The 16,342-nt window shown below is 42.6% G+C and overlaps 1 protein-coding gene across 1 annotated transcript; it reads right to left on the bottom strand.

The window, feature by feature from the left end:
• Positions 1-13,198: 13,198 nt before the first annotated feature.
• On the bottom strand, positions 13,199-16,180 carry LOC121602180. The gene is made up of 2 exons (XM_041930929.1): positions 16,065-16,180; positions 13,199-14,779 (listed from the first exon to the last, which is right to left on the bottom strand). Exon 2 carries the CDS (start codon positions 13,979-13,981, stop codon positions 13,574-13,576), a length of 408 nt encoding a protein of 135 aa, XP_041786863.1. The 5' UTR covers positions 13,982-14,779; positions 16,065-16,180; the 3' UTR covers positions 13,199-13,573.
• Positions 16,181-16,342: the final 162 nt, after the last annotated feature.

The raw sequence follows: 16,342 nt of genomic DNA, 5'->3' as shown, positions 1-16,342 counted from the left end.
TTGTAAACCACAGAACATACAACGTTTAGTTTTATTACCCCTTCTGTACAGGACTTGGAAAAGTTAGGATGAATATTCTAAGACTAACAATATGAGCTGCTTTTCATGACGAATTTGCGAAGTACTTTATTTCAATGTACCTGCTCTATCGAATTATTTAAATGCCTTTATTCATGTCTCTATAAATGTGAACAAGACGTCAGAAGCTTGTAATCATCCACCTAAGTTGGGTATGTAAAATTTTAATATTTGTACTACCTGTAGTAAAAGTGATGAAAATTAGCTACAATTGTCCTATACAAAACAGAAAATATTATCTTATTCAAAATTATTATGTTTTGTTCAAATATTATAAAACATTACAGTATATTTTAATATGGTTTATACTATTAGAAACAACAAATACAAGAAGAAAAAAACACACAAAATTAATAAAATTAAGCAAATGTCCCTTAAAACACTATTTTATGTAGCGCCACCTGGGGTATGGATGCGAACTACATATAAAATGTTATTTACTATCATAATTCTTTACTACAAACGATAAAAACTAACAATTTCTGCAAAAATATTTTATTACGAAATTTGTTCTAAATTGCCCATGTGCAGTGGTAGGGCCACACACCGTGGTCGCCACAGTACTCCCCCATCAGACTGGTGTTACCGCAAAACGAAGCGGGACACGAAGCTGTGATCGAGTGTCCAATTGTTCAAATGTCCAAATGTCACTCTAAGTCAAACCGTCAAGCAGCGTATACGACTTAAAGCCTATACACATTTCCAAACCGTTTTTTTTTTTCAATCGGAGCAATAAAATAAAAATTACGAAAATAATATAAAGTGTTAACTTTTTTTGCTTAGTACAAGAAAAAAAAGTGGTTAACTGCAAAGAAGAAGATGGGGTCGTGGACCCGGAGGAAGCAGGACTTTCGGGTCCTACTTCAGTATATTGGGCCGTACCGCCGAATAGGAATTCGAGGAAAAAAAGGAAAATAAGAGGGGAGCGAATCAATCTCAACTTCGACGAATCGTCCAGGACTGAAGAGGTATTTATGGTGATTGAAAGTGATACTAAGGGTAAAAGCCTGGCAAAATACAATCCCCAAGCTCCCGACCACGCAGGTTTTCGCTGGTCTTTTCGGGGATAATTCGTTAACGAATTATTCCCGAGCGACCAACGAAATACAGATCATTTTCGGGGATAGTGAACACACGTGAAGGATGAACCCATGCAAAAAAGAGCTAAAAATAAAAATTAACTTTCGGGTTCACTCCCTCCCCTCATGCTCCCATTCATTCTCATGCATAATCCGTGATGCTACCAACCACTTCGCTAGTTCTACTTCGAATCACTTTGCCAGTTGCGCCACCATATCATTATTCATTATCGTGCTATTTACTGGTTTTGTTGTATGAAGGGTACTGATACTAAATGAGTCAAAAGAAATTTATAAAACAATAAAAATAACAGATTGACTGTTAAACACGCAATTCTAACAATGGGTAAAAGGGTCTGAACTTATTGGAGCTGGATGTTTTAAAAATAAAAGAAAACTTTAAATCATTAATGAAAACAATAAAATGGAAATGAACTTAGGTCGACCATGGTACAAACACTGCACCAATAACATTTGACCACAGCTACTTCATGAACATGAGTTTTATCTTTCAGTTTTAAACCCTTCAAATATAGCACAATGAACAAAGAGATGTGTAAAAGTTCATCGATACGTGTGAGAGAGTAGGGCTGATGAATAGAAAAGGATGGCATGAGTTTGTGTTCATTATTCCCGAAAAATTTCGCTTGGGTCCTTTTCTGTTTGCGAAAGCAACCGAGATGGTGTTGGGAGGGAAGCCATTGCAAACAACATGCTACGGGATGGTAAAATCCTTATGCGCCTAAATAACCAAACCGAAGCAAATAAACTAAAAAAGCTCAATCTTAACCACGGTACTGATAATATCAAAGTGAACATATATGAACATAAAACTCTAAACAGCACTAAAGGCATCATCAGACGTGACGCCTGGAAGTTTTTATCGGAAGAACTTTTAGAAGGTCTTCGACCCCAAAAAGTCACCGATGTTTACATCATGAAGCGAAAGGGACAAAATGGGGAAACATATAACACACGTACCGCCATCATCACTTTCAAAACTACAGTGCTGCCCAGAAATATAGAGATACGATATTTCACGGAAAGAGTAGAACTTTTTGTACCCAATCCGATGAGATGCATGACATGTATGCGTTTTGGCCACACAAAAAATAATTGCTCTAGGGAGAAAATATGCGCAAAATGTGGAGAAAATTATCACGCAATTTGCAATAACCCACTAAATGTAGTGAATGCGGAGAAAACCATTCGGCTTTTAGACAAAGAGTGTTCTATATGGAAGGATGAAGTGGAAATTTAAAAAAACAGACAGATTCAACAATAGTAACAGGAAACACAAACGTAACACAAAAAAAAGAAAATTAGAAATGACAAGCAAAGAAGATGAAAATAATAAAAACCCCAACGGAGATACTCAGGAAACAAATATTAATAACGAAATTGAACAAAAAGAAACAGAACAACTACAAACAATCGAAAATCAGAACAACAATACAAACTTAAGTGAAAATGAAATTTATTTCAGTGACACAGAAGTACAAAATCTAGAAATTGGTGAGCATGATATATACCCACAAAAACAATACACTGAACACGTATAATTACTCATATGGATAATTTAAAAATAATCAAAACTAACATACAAAGCCTGAGAAGAAACAGAGAAGACTAATCATACTACATGAGGAAAAGTTTCACGTAGCATGTCTACAAGAAACTTGGATTAAAAATGATAAAAATACCATAACAGGATACAATATAATACGATCAGACAGGGATGACGGATATGGTGGGAGTTGCATCCTAGTCAAAAAACAAATTAAATACAAACAAATAAGCCTAACAGACGAAACAAACGGAATTCAAACAACAGCCATACTACTACATGAAGGAAACTTAGTTATAGTCTCAATTTACATAGCACCTCAGACCACTAAACAAATAATTCAACATACGATAACAAAAATAATACATAACACTAGAAACTATAAAAAAATCATAATCAGTAAAAATCAAACGAGCCAAATAAAACAACAGAAAAAAACATAGCAAAAATTAACTCAAACTCAAATACTAAAGAATTATGGGATTTATTGGGAAGAATAAGCAACAACAACATCCAAAATAAGGAATCAAACTTGATACACAATGAAGAAAAACAAGCAAAAATATTTATGAACCTTAATTTTACTAAAAATAAAAAATCTAAATTTAGACTACATACAGACCCAACTTTTCCCATGGATAATGAACTATTCAATAAAGATTTGTGGGAAAAAATCTTAAACAGAAAAAAATACGGCACCCAGAAACGACAAAATTACATACCAAATGCTGAAACACATAAATGAAGAAACATTAGAGAAAATAATACAAGATGGAAATAACATGTTGAAAAAGTTAAAATAAGCAAAGATTTAAAATCAATTAGAATAATAGCAATACCTAAACCGAATAAAGACGTGAACAACCCCAATAATTACAGACCAATAGCATTATTACCAACCCTCATAAAAAATTTAAATTCTGCAGTATTATTCAAACTAAAAAAATCATAGAAACCAAAAATATATTACCTGAAAACTCCCTGGGCTTCAGAAATAAAAAAAAAACGATAACCAATGTATAAACCTTTTTAACAACCATATCAAACATAACCAAAGACAGGACTGAATTTGCGGTGCAATATTATAGACTTAAGAAAAGCATACAACAAAGTAACAACTAAAATTCTAATTGAAAAAATGATAGCAGTAAACTACCACTACAAATTACCATATGGGTAAACTCATTTCTCAGAAATAGAAATCTACAAATAGAAAGAAACAAAAAAAAATACAAAACATGTTAGTTACTGACGGATTATCTCAAGGAGACGTCATCCCCATCACTTTTTAACATCTACACCAAAGACATACACAAAATCATAAACGACACCAGGAAAATATCATAATTCAATAAGCAGATGATTTTGTAATCCTTAGCAGTGGAAAAAACGAAAACTAACTCAAAAATAACTTTCAAAAAAGTCTAGACTCCTTCACTCAGGAAATTGAAAAATTAACTCAAGTCATAAACATAAATAAAACAAAATTCATAATTTTTGGAAATAACACTCACAATATCCAACTCAACATAAAAAACATACACATAGAAAACACAATACGTAAAAATACCTAGCCACAATAATAGACATAAAACTAAACTTTGAAAAACACATAGAACACATAAGAAATAAAGCCACAACAAGATTAAATTTCGTAAAAATAATAAGCGCTAAATAAAACAACTTAGGTCCGGAAAGCAGCCTAAAAATATACCGGGCAACAATTAGAAATATATTAGAAACAGGAGCTTCATAGATATCAAACAGCAGGAAAAACAGCACAAAAGCCATTAACACCCTAATAAACCAAGCAATAAGGAAGGCGACAGGATGCACAAAAACTATCCCAATCAACACCTTACACGCCCATAGCATCGGAAATTCCGCTCCTTATCAGAAGCCATTTTATCGTAAGGAAAAACTAGCCAAAGACATAGTATTCTCCAGACCAATCAGACAACAATTAAACAAACAACATAGAACACAATACAAAAAGAAAAAAACATTTCAAGAACAAACATACGATAAAGACATACACATACTAAAAAATATCTATACAGCCAAGAATAATGATTTAACAACACAAATAAAAATAAACACAAGTTTTGCACTAGATATAGGATCTAAAAACAACAAAACGCCCAAACCATCAAACAAATCACTTTAGAAAACATTAACAAAAACGACAAAAATAGTCCACAAATTTTCACAGATGGAAATATCGCAGGAGAAAAAGTGGGAATAGGTATCTACATTAAAAACAAACAACACCAACACTACTACAGCTACAACTTAAAAAATACTACATCCATAACTACAACTGAACTAATCGGTATAGAGAAAACCTTACAAATAGCAGAAGAAAATGAAATAGAAAACCCCATTATATATACCGACAGTCTAACATCCTGTAACATCCTTCAGAACGCATTAATAGAAAACAAAATAGAACAAATCTTGTACAACATACTGAAAATAGCAGCTAAAATACAAGCAGACATTTTTTGAATCCCATAACATGTGGGAATTGAAATAACAAAGCCGACGACCTAGCGAAAAAGGGAACTCTCTCAACAAGCACAATACAGAATAAAATAAGATATACAGACGCTATCCAAACATTTAGAAACGAAATGGAAAAAACACACAAAAATGGTTCATAAACACATCAAGAGAAAAGGGGAAAAAATTCTTAGAATTCAAAAAAGAATTTAGACTAGAGTTATGGCACAAAGGAATTAATTTAAAAGGAAATGAGATAAAAATAATAAACAAGATTTTAGCAGGACATGACCTATCTGTATTTTGGCAACAAAAAATGAAAATAACATATGACGGTACGTGCGATGTATGCCAGACCCCTGAAACAGGAAGACAGAAAAATTTTCGAATGCCAAAAATACAAACGTGAAAGAGATATAACCATACAAAATCTGTAAAACAATTGGTTAGAAAAAAGTGGGAACACATGTAAACAAATATTACAATTCATAGCAAAAAACCGCATAACATTATAGTCACAACAGAAAAAATACACTACAACATTATACTTATACATACGATTATTTAATCTAACTCATTATTTATTTTATTTATTTATCTATTATTTATTCCCCAAAAATTCAGTAAACAACACAGAATCCCCCATGTTTTTTTTGTTTTTTGGCATCACATATGTACACTACATAGTTGCTTAAGTTCATATATTATATTTTTCTATCTTTTTTAATTCATACCGCCGTAAATATATTTTAAATATATTTATTCATGTATATACCTATACAATTATTGTTATTATCATTTAAAAGAAAAAAAAACATAGTAAAAGGAGAAAGATCACTCCCGAAGCAAAAGAAAATAAATAAATAAATAAAAAAACAAAAAAAGCATCCATATATATATATATATATATATATATATATATATATATATATATATATATATATATATATATATATATATATATATATATATATATATATATATATATATATATATATATATATATATATATATATATATATATATCTTATATATATATATATATATATATATATATATATATATATATATATATATATATAATTATATTTATATATATATATATATATATAGATATATATATTTAAATACAATTTGAGCAAGTTTAAAAGTATATATTTGTATACAAATATATATTTTTGAACTTGCTCAAATTCAACTCCAATCAAACAGGCCAAACGGCATAACAACGCAATTGTAGATAATAAAAAAGCCCAAAAAAAAAGATTAAATAAAATAATAACCACAAAAACAAATGTTGGCACGATAACGACCTCGTGCATTTTGACAGCCGAATGTTTACAAAACATCAAGCTGTGTAGGATAGCTCGAATAGTTAGAACTACAAACACCAGATGGCAGCACCTGTTAGATAAAGACCAAAAGATGTTCCCAAATACGAGACAGATATATGATCAAAAGTAGGACCAATTAGGACAAAGTTCGGCAGCGGTCGCTAAACGGCAGTCGGCAGTAGCAAAATATAAAGCAGAAAGAACAGACCAATTTTTAAACTGTGCAATAAATCCTACAAAAGCCAGTTCTAAGAAAGTCTACCCAGCTACTCATTTACTGTTACACACGTAACAACACAAAACCACTTTTTTCTTATACACAAGTACAACAATGTTTTCACCATAAAAATTAAAAAAAAACTGAATTACAAAACAAAAACTCCGCAAAACAATTAAAAGGAATACATGAATAAACGAACAAACAAATAATATTTATACATAAACCAAACCGATACAAGGAAAAAATACAAATATTTTTAACGGAAAAATCAAAAGCCACAAGAAATCAACCAAAATGGTTAAAACTCTGATTATGGCTCCGTATGACGGAAAACATAGGAGAATATATCCCATGAAACCTACTAAGAAGAAGAAGAAGTGATCGAGTAACACCGGTCGAGAAGTCGTTCGGAGATGACGATGTATCTGGTGGTGGTGGGGTAGGTGGTAGCGACGTTGGCTGTGACACAGGTGTCGGCTCTTGTAGCGAATAGCAGGGCTTCAGGCGGTCGATGAAGATGTTGGTCGATCTACCGTTGATTTGGATCTGGAACGACTTACCGGAACGCTGTAACACCTCGTAGGGCCATTGATATGGTGGTGTAAGGGCGGGGCGTACGGTGTCGTTGCGGACGAAAACGTGACTGCATGTCCTCAGATCCGCGTGGACAACGCAAGCTCGTTTATCGTGCCAGGCAGTCTGCGTTGGTCGAATGTTGTCCATAGCCTTTCTCAGCGTTTGCGTGAACTCGGTGGTGTCGGGAAGATTCGTCTGTGGGCTGCTGCAGAAAAACTCGGCCGGAATTCTCAGCGTGCTGCCGTAAACGAGTTCTGCTGGAGAAGCTTTGATGTCTTCTTTGAATGCCGTCCGCAATCCAAGCAGGATGAGAGGCAGGTGATCGGCCCAATGGGTAGAATCTCTACTACAGATGGCTGCTTTCAGGGTGCGATGCCAGCGTTCGATCAGACCATTGGCCTGAGGATGGTAAGCTGTCGTTCGCAGGTGTTTGGTGCCCAGCGCTCGGGTGAGCTCGGCGAAGAGGGTCGACTCAAACTGCCTCCCTTGGTCGGTAGTGATGAAAGCCGGGACGCCGAAGCGAGCTATCCAGCCGCTAAGCAGGGCTGACGCTACCGTTGGCGCTGCGATGTCGGTGATAGGAATGGCATCCGGCCAGCGGGTGAAACGGTCGATGATAGTAAGGCAATAGCGGTAACCATTACTTATCGGGAACGGCCGACGATGTCCAGATTGATGTGGGCGAATCTGGTATCGGGTGACGGGTATCGTACAAGTGGGCTGTGTGTGTGCCGATGGACCTTCGTTGTTTGGTAGGCTAAGCAGCTGCGGACGAATTCTCTGGTGTCTCGGCGAATGTTCAACCAGATGAATCTCTCGGTCATCAGTCGAATGGTGGTTCTCGCGCTGGGATGGCTCATGCTGTGGACGGCACGAAGTAGTTGTTGTCGGAAAGGTCTCGTGACGTACGGGCGGATGATGCCGGTAGGACAGTCGCAAAACAGTGTCTTGCTGCTGCCGGGAATTGGGACGCGTTGAAGGACCAGGTCCGTCCTGATTTTACCGCTGAGGATGTCAGACAGTTCGGGATCGCGGGACTGATCTTCGGCCAATGCGTTGAAAACGATAGTCGAAGAGGACTGGATCGTTTCGATACGGGACAGTAGGTCGGCGGTGACGTTCTCCTGCCCTTCCACGTGACGGATGTTGGTGGTAAACTGTCCGATGAAGTCGAGGTGTCGTGCTTGCCTTGGAGATGCTTTGTTCAGCGACTGTTGGAACACATAAACCAGTGGTTTATGATCCGTATAGATGTGGAACGAGCATCCTTCCAGGTGGTGACAGAAGTGTCGGACTGCGAGGTACACTGCTGTCAACTCGCGGTCGTAAGTGGAGTATCTACGTTGCGCGTTGTCGAATTTCTTGGAGAAGAATCCAAGCGGTTGCATCTACCCATCGTCGACCTGGTGTAGTGCGGCGCCGACGGCGAAATCAGAAGCGTCACACCAGAGAGATAGCTCCACCGATTGCACAGGGTACGCAAGCAAGGCGGCTTGGGCAAGTTGCTGTTTGCTGTCTTCGAAGGCTGCGTCGGTAGTGGGCGTCCAGGAAAGCGGTGTTTTGTCGCGCCGCTTATTGCCGGGTATCATGTCCAATAGTGGCGCTTGTGCTCGTAGGGCATGAGGGGTGAAACGTCGGTAGAAGTTCGTCATGGCCAAAAACCTTTTCAGGTCCATAACAGTGGTCGGTTTCGGGTACTGACGTATAGCTTCCACCTTATCTTATAGCGGCCGGATGCCTTCGGCGGTGACGCGGTGTCCTAAAAAAGAGATTTCTAGCTGGGCGAACTCACACTTCGCCAGGTTGAAAAGCTGTCGCAGATGGTCTCGGTGTTCCTCCGGTGTCCTTGAGGCGACTATGATGTCATCGATGTACGGGAATACGAAGTCGAGACCTCGTAGGACGTTGTGGATCAGTCTTTGGAACGTTTGGGCCGCGTTTCGCAACCCGAAAGTCATAGTGGTGTATTCGTAGAGTCCGAAGGGAGTGATGATCGCCGTCTTGGGGATGTCGTCCGGATGGATGGCGATTTGGTGGTACGCCTTCTGCAAGTCCACCTTCGAGAAGATGGTCTTCCCTTCCAGCTGCATGGTGAAATCGTGCAGATATGGCAACGGATACCGGTCGGGGTTGGTGCGTGCGTTGAGAGCGCGGTAATCGCCGCAGGGACGCCAGGTACCATCCGCTTTACGCACCATGTGCAGCGGGCTGGCCCAGCTGCTGCTAGACGGTCGGCATATCCCGAGTTGTACAAGGGACTCAAACTCTGCTTTGGCTGCTGTATATTTGTCCGGTGGTAGACGCCGTGAGCGGGCGAACGTTGGTGGGCCCGTGGTCTCAATGCGGTGTACTACTTCAGACGGAGTTCTCGTTCGGGGTGAGTTCGTAATGAGATCGGGGAACTCATTTGGAAGGTCAGCTACGGGTGACGACGCGTCACATACCTTGACGGTGGACTGTCGGGTTGTGTCCGGTAGACCGGTTACGCGGAGGTTAGATTGCGCGTCAACTAAACAGCGATGGCGTAGATCTACAAGTAAATGGTAATAGCGCAGAAAGTCCGCTCCTATGATGGCAGAGCTTACGTCCGCGATAACAAAATTCCACAAAAAAGGACGGCGTAAACTAAGATCCTACTAAGAAGCCGGTCTCGTAGTACAGTCGTCAACTCGTACGACTTAACAACATGTCCGTCATGGGTTCAAGCCCCAAATGGACCGTGCCGCCATACGTAGGACTGACTATCCTGCTATGGGTGGATCAATAAGTCACTGAAAGCCAAACCCACAAGTAGTGTGGTACAGGCAGGCCTTGACCGGCAACGGTTGTTGAGCCAAAAGAAGAAGAAGAAGAAACTAAGATCAATTGTACGGAGGGACTCACCATATACCACTATCGGCGAACCGTTGGCTGCATATAGCCGCATCGTAGATGGCTTTGTGGGGATGTAATTAGCTGACTTCGGGATGACGGAAACACCAGCGCCAATGTCGATAAGGTAGTCCAGTGTCACCATCCGGTTGGTGACAGGTGAGATGGTGTTCACTTGCGATCCGATGTTCCCGGCGCATCCTCATACTGATGACGGCGGTTGACCCGAGCTCGGGGACACGGGGGCTGGATACGAGCAAGGATGTCGGCAGGATCGTGCTGTTCTTCCAAAACGGCGATGGTAGTAGCACTGTCTACTGGCGCGGCACGACGTGGCGGTGTCGGTGGCTGTGAACGAGGGTGAGTCCGGAAACGATCGCTTTGGCGGCTCTGTCGCATGAACTCGTTGAGCTGGCGGCTAAGGTCGTCCACTTTCCGCGTCATTTGTGCTTTGAAATCGTTCGTCGTGCGTACCTCGGCCATGGTGTTGCAAGCGCTGGTCGTGGCGTAGGTCTGGTGTTCGACGACGGTAGGTTGTTGGTGTTCATCTCCGGTACATTCAGCCGTAGGGCGTGGCATGTGTCCACTTGGCGCTCTGCGGTGGGCTCCATCGTAGGTGCTGCTGCAGCCGCGTCGTTAACATCAGCCGGTCTCATGTCAGCCGCCTCTGGGACGAGCGGTAATGCTAGGGAAGCGCGCTGCAGGTCGGGGCTGTGTTGCATCATCTTTTACGCCACGTGTAAAATCGTGGTTTCGCTGCACGGTGCTTTGAAAACCCGAAATGGCGCTGTAGAGTTTCGAAGAAAATGGCGCTGTCTGCTCTTACACAATGGCGCGCTGAACTGATTGACATAAAATGGTGCGCTGTACCGACACGAATAAAATGGCGTCGCTGTGTCGGAAAATGGCGTGTCGCGTATGGCGTCGTGGATCCTGTGGACACTTCACTGGCACAATTTTCACTCGCGGCGGTAAAAATGTTCGGTCGGGCGACGCACGCTCGCACTCACGGAATACACGCACTATGCACACACTCACAATAAAACACACGCACTCGCGTCGAAATACTCGCACTCGCGATAACAAAAGAAATTTTATTTCTTGGCAATCACGTCGCGGTCACCAGTTTTGGCTACCAGAATGAACGGTAGACCATTTTTTATTTAAGATTGCCAAGATTTATTTTAACTTTGTCGATGGTTTACAAAATGTGATACGTCTTTGAGAAGAGAATAAAGGGAAAAGAGATCGCGTGTAGTGTTCGCATGGTTTTTATAAACGGAAGTGTCTTGCACGGCCTCGTGGCTTATGTCACGTTGACATATTTGGTTAATCCGTGCGCGGGGTATGCCAGGCTGATGTCTCCTGGATAATCACCTTCTCTTAGTGAAGCGGCTGTTCAAGTCGAATTAGCTAAAAAAAATACATTGTAATCGTGTGTATAAGTTAAGGAAAAAGATTGAATCTAACCCGTAAACTGTAATATAATTATTTTCGTGTTATTTATTAACAATTTGGCTGAAAAAAATAAAAACAAAATAGAGGAAGGAATAGGATCTGTCAAAGAAGAAACTAAGATCAATTGTACGGAGGGACTCACCATATACCACTATCGGCGAACCGTTGGCTGCATATAGCCGCATCGTAGATGGCTTTGTGGGGATGTAATTAGCTGACTTCGGGATGACGGAAACACCAGCGCCAATGTCGATAAGGTAGTCCAGTGTCACCATCCGGTTGGTGACAGGTGAGATGGTGTTCACTTGCGATCCGAAGTTCCCGGCGCATCCTCATACTGATGACGGCGGTTGACCCGAGCTCGGGACACGGGGGCTGGATACGAGCAAGGATGTCGGCAGGATCGTGCTGTTCTTCCAAAACGGCGATGGTAGTAGCACTGTGCACTGGCGCGGCACGACGTGGCGGTGTCGGTGGCTGTGAACGAGGGTGAGTCCGGAAACGATCGCTTTGGCGGCTCTGTCGCATGAACTCGTTGAGCTGGCGGCTAAGGTCGTCCACTTTCCGCGTCATTTGTGCTTTGAAATCGTTCGTCGTGCGTACCTCGGCCATGGTGTTGCAAGCGCTGGTCGTGGCGTAGGTCTGGTGTTCGACGACGGTAGGTTGTTGGTGTTCATCTCCGGTACATTCAGCCGTAGGGCGTGGCATGTGTCCACTTGGCGCTCTGCGGTGGGCTCCATCGTAGGTGCTGCTGCAGCCGCGTCGTTAACATCAGCCGGTCTCATGTCAGCCGCCTCTGGGACGAGCGGTAATGCTAGGGAAGCGCGCTGCAGGTCGGGGCTGTGTTGCATCATCTTTTACGCCACGTGTAAAATCGTGGTTTCGCTGCACGGTGCTTTGAAAACCCGAAATGGCGCTGTAGAGTTTCGAAGAAAATGGCGCTGTCTGCTCTTACACAATGGCGCGCTGAACTGATTGACATAAAATGGTGCGCTGTACCGACACGAATAAAATGGCGTCGCTGTGTCGGAAAATGGCGTGTCGCGTATGGCGTCGTGGATCCTGTGGACACTTTACTGGCACAATTTTCACTCGCGGCGGTAAAAATGTTCGGTCGGGCGACGCACGCTCGCACTCACGGAATACACGCACTATGCACACACTCACAATAAAACACACGCACTCGCGTCGAAATACTCGCACTCGCGATAACAAAAGAAATTTTATTTCTTGGCAATCACGTCGCGGTCACCAGTTTTGGCTACCAGAATGAACGGTAGACCATTTTTTATTTAAGATTGCCAAGATTTATTTTAACTTTGTCGATGGTTTACAAAATGTGATACGTCTTTGAGAAGAGAATAAAGGGAAAAGAGATCGCGTGTAGTGTTCGCATGGTTTTTATAAACGGAAGTGTCTTGCACGGCCTCGTGGCTTATGTCACGTTGACATATTTGGTTAATCCGTGCGCGGGGTATGCCAGGCTGATGTCTCCTGGATAATCACCTTCTCTTAGTGAAGCGGCTGTTCAAGTCGAATTAGCTAAAAAAAATACATTGTAATCGTGTGTATAAGTTAAGGAAAAAGATTGAATCTTACCCGTAAACTGTAATATAATTATTTTCGTGTTATTTATTAACAATTTGGCTGAAAAAAATAAAAACAAAATAGAGGAAGGAATAGGATCTGTCAAAGAAGAAACTAAGATCAATTGTACGGAGGGACTCACCATATACCACTATCGGCGAACCGTTGGCTGCATATAGCCGCATCGTAGATGGCTTTGTGGGGATGTAATTAGCTGACTTCGGGATGACGGAAACACCAGCGCCAATGTCGATAAGGTAGTCCAGTGTCACCATCCGGTTGGTGACAGGTGAGATGGTGTTCACTTGCGATCCGAAGTTCCCGGCGCATCCTCATACTGATGACGGCGGTTGACCCGAGCTCGGGGACACGGGGGCTGGATACGAGCAAGGATGTCGGCAGGATCGTGCTGTTCTTCCAAAACGGCGATGGTAGTAGCACTGTCCACTGGCGCGGCACGACGTGGCGGTGTCGGTGGCTGTGAACGAGGGTGAGTCCGGAAACGATCGCTTTGGCGGCTCTGTCGCATGAACTCGTTGAGCTGGCGGCTAAGGTCGTCCACTTTCCGCGTCATTTGTGCTTTGAAATCGTTCGTCGTGCGTACCTCGGCCATGGTGTTGCAAGCGCTGGTCGTGGCGTAGGTCTGGTGTTCGACGACGGTAGGTTGTTGGTGTTCATCTCCGGTACATTCAGCCGTAGGGCGTGGCATGTGTCCACTTGGCGCTCTGCGGTGGGCTCCATCGTAGGTGCTGCTGCAGCCGCGTCGTTAACATCAGCCGGTCTCATGTCAGCCGCCTCTGGGACGAGCGGTAATGCTAGGGAAGCGCGCTGCAGGTCGGGGCTGTGTTGCATCATCTTTTACGCCACGTGTAAAATCGTGGTTTCGCTGCACGGTGCTTTGAAAACCCGAAATGGCGCTGTAGAGTTTCGAAGAAAATGGCGCTGTCTGCTCTTACACAATGGCGCGCTGAACTGATTGACATAAAATGGTGCGCTGTACCGACACGAATAAAATGGCGTCGCTGTGTCGGAAAATGGCGTGTCGCGTATGGCGTCGTGGATCCTGTGGACACTTCACTGGCACAATTTTCACTCGCGGCGGTAAAAATGTTCGGTCGGGCGACGCACGCTCGCACTCACGGAATACACGCACTATGCACACACTCACAATAAAACACACGCACTCGCGTCGAAATACTCGCACTCGCGATAACAAAAGAAATTTTATTTCTTGGCAATCACGTCGCGGTCACCAGTTTTGGCTACCAGAATGAACGGTAGACCATTTTTTATTTAAGATTGCCAAGATTTATTTTAACTTTGTCGATGGTTTACAAAATGTGATACGTCTTTGAGAAGAGAATAAAGGGAAAAGAGATCGCGTGTAGTGTTCGCATGGTTTTTATAAACGGAAGTGTCTTGCACGGCCTCGTGGCTTATGTCACGTTGACATATTTGGTTAATCCGTGCGCGGGGTATGCCAGGCTGATGTCTCCTGGATAATCACCTTCTCTTAGTAAAGCGGCTGTTCAAGTCGAATTAGCTAAAAAAAATACATTGTAATCGTGTGTATAAGTTAAGGAAAAAGATTGAATCTAACCCGTAAACTGTAATATAATTATTTTCGTGTTATTTATTAACAATTTGGCTGAAAAAAATAAAAACAAAATAGAGGAAGGAATAGGATCTGTCAAAGAAGAAACTAAGATCAATTGTACGGAGGGACTCACCATATACCACTATCGGCGAACCGTTGGCTGCATATAGCCGCATCGTAGATGGCTTTGTGGGGATGTAATTAGCTGACTTCGGGATGACGGAAACACCAGCGCCAATGTCGATAAGGTAGTCCAGTGTCACCATCCGGTTGGTGACAGGTGAGATGGTGTTCACTTGCGATCCGAAGTTCCCGGCGCATCCTCATACTGATGACGGCGGTTGACCCGAGCTCGGGGACACGGGGGCTGGATACGAGCAAGGATGTCGGCAGGATCGTGCTGTTCTTCCAAAACGGCGATGGTAGTAGCACTGTCCACTGGCGCGGCACGACGTGGCGGTGTCGGTGGCTGTGAACGAGGGTGAGTCCGGAAACGATCGCTTTGGCGGCTCTGTCGCATGAACTCGTTGAGCTGGCGGCTAAGGTCGTCTACTTTCCGCGTCATTTGTGCTTTGAAATCGTTCGTCGTGCGTACCTCGGCCATGGTGTTGCAAGCGCTGGTCGTGGCGTAGGTCTGGTGTTCGACGACGGTAGGTTGTTGGTGTTCATCTCCGGTACATTCAGCCGTAGGGCGTGGCATGTGTCCACTTGGCGCTCTGCGGTGGGCTCCATCGTAGGTGCTGCTGCAGCCGCGTCGTTAACATCAGCCGGTCTCATGTCAGCCGCCTCTGGGACGAGCGGTAATGCTAGGGAAGCGCGCTGCAGGTCGGGGCTGTGTTGCATCATCTTTTACGCCACGTGTAAAATCGTGGTTTCGCTGCACGGTGCTTTGAAAACCCGAAATGGCGCTGTAGAGTTTCGAAGAAAATGGCGCTGTCTGCTCTTACACAATGGCGCGCTGAACTGATTGACATAAAATGGTGCGCTGTACCGACACGAATAAAATGGCGTCGCTGTGTCGGAAAATGGCGTGTCGCGTATGGCGTCGTGGATCCTGTGGACACTTCACTGGCACAATTTTCACTCGCGGCGGTAAAAATGTTCGGTCGGGCGACGCACGCTCGCACTCACGGAATACACGCACTATGCACACACTCACAATAAAACACACGCACTCGCGTCGAAATACTCGCACCTTCTCTTAGTGAAGCGGCTGTTCAAGTCGAATTAGCTAAAAAAAATACATTGTAATCGTGTGTATAAGTTAAGGAAAAAGATTGAATCTAACCCGTAAACTGTAATATAATTATTTTCGTGTTATTTATTAACAATTTGGCTGAAAAAAATAAAAACAAAATAGAGGAAGGAATAGGATCTGTCAAAACTGCTCGAATGGGGAAATTAACGACTGCTAATTTACCTTTAAATTACAGGCGGTCCCCGAAATACACGGTTAATGGGGACCAAAATCGG

This window comes from Anopheles merus, unplaced genomic scaffold (assembly GCF_017562075.2).
Source record: "Anopheles merus strain MAF unplaced genomic scaffold, AmerM5.1 LNR4000345, whole genome shotgun sequence".
NCBI classification, from domain to species: domain Eukaryota; kingdom Metazoa; phylum Arthropoda; class Insecta; order Diptera; family Culicidae; genus Anopheles; species Anopheles merus.
This window is presented reverse-complemented; position numbering and strand designations above follow the sequence as displayed.

Coding starts and splice junctions, on each gene's coding strand:
- LOC121602180 (XM_041930929.1), bottom strand. CDS start 13,981: ATGCCACGCCCTACGGCTGAATGTACCGGAGATGAACACCAACAACCT.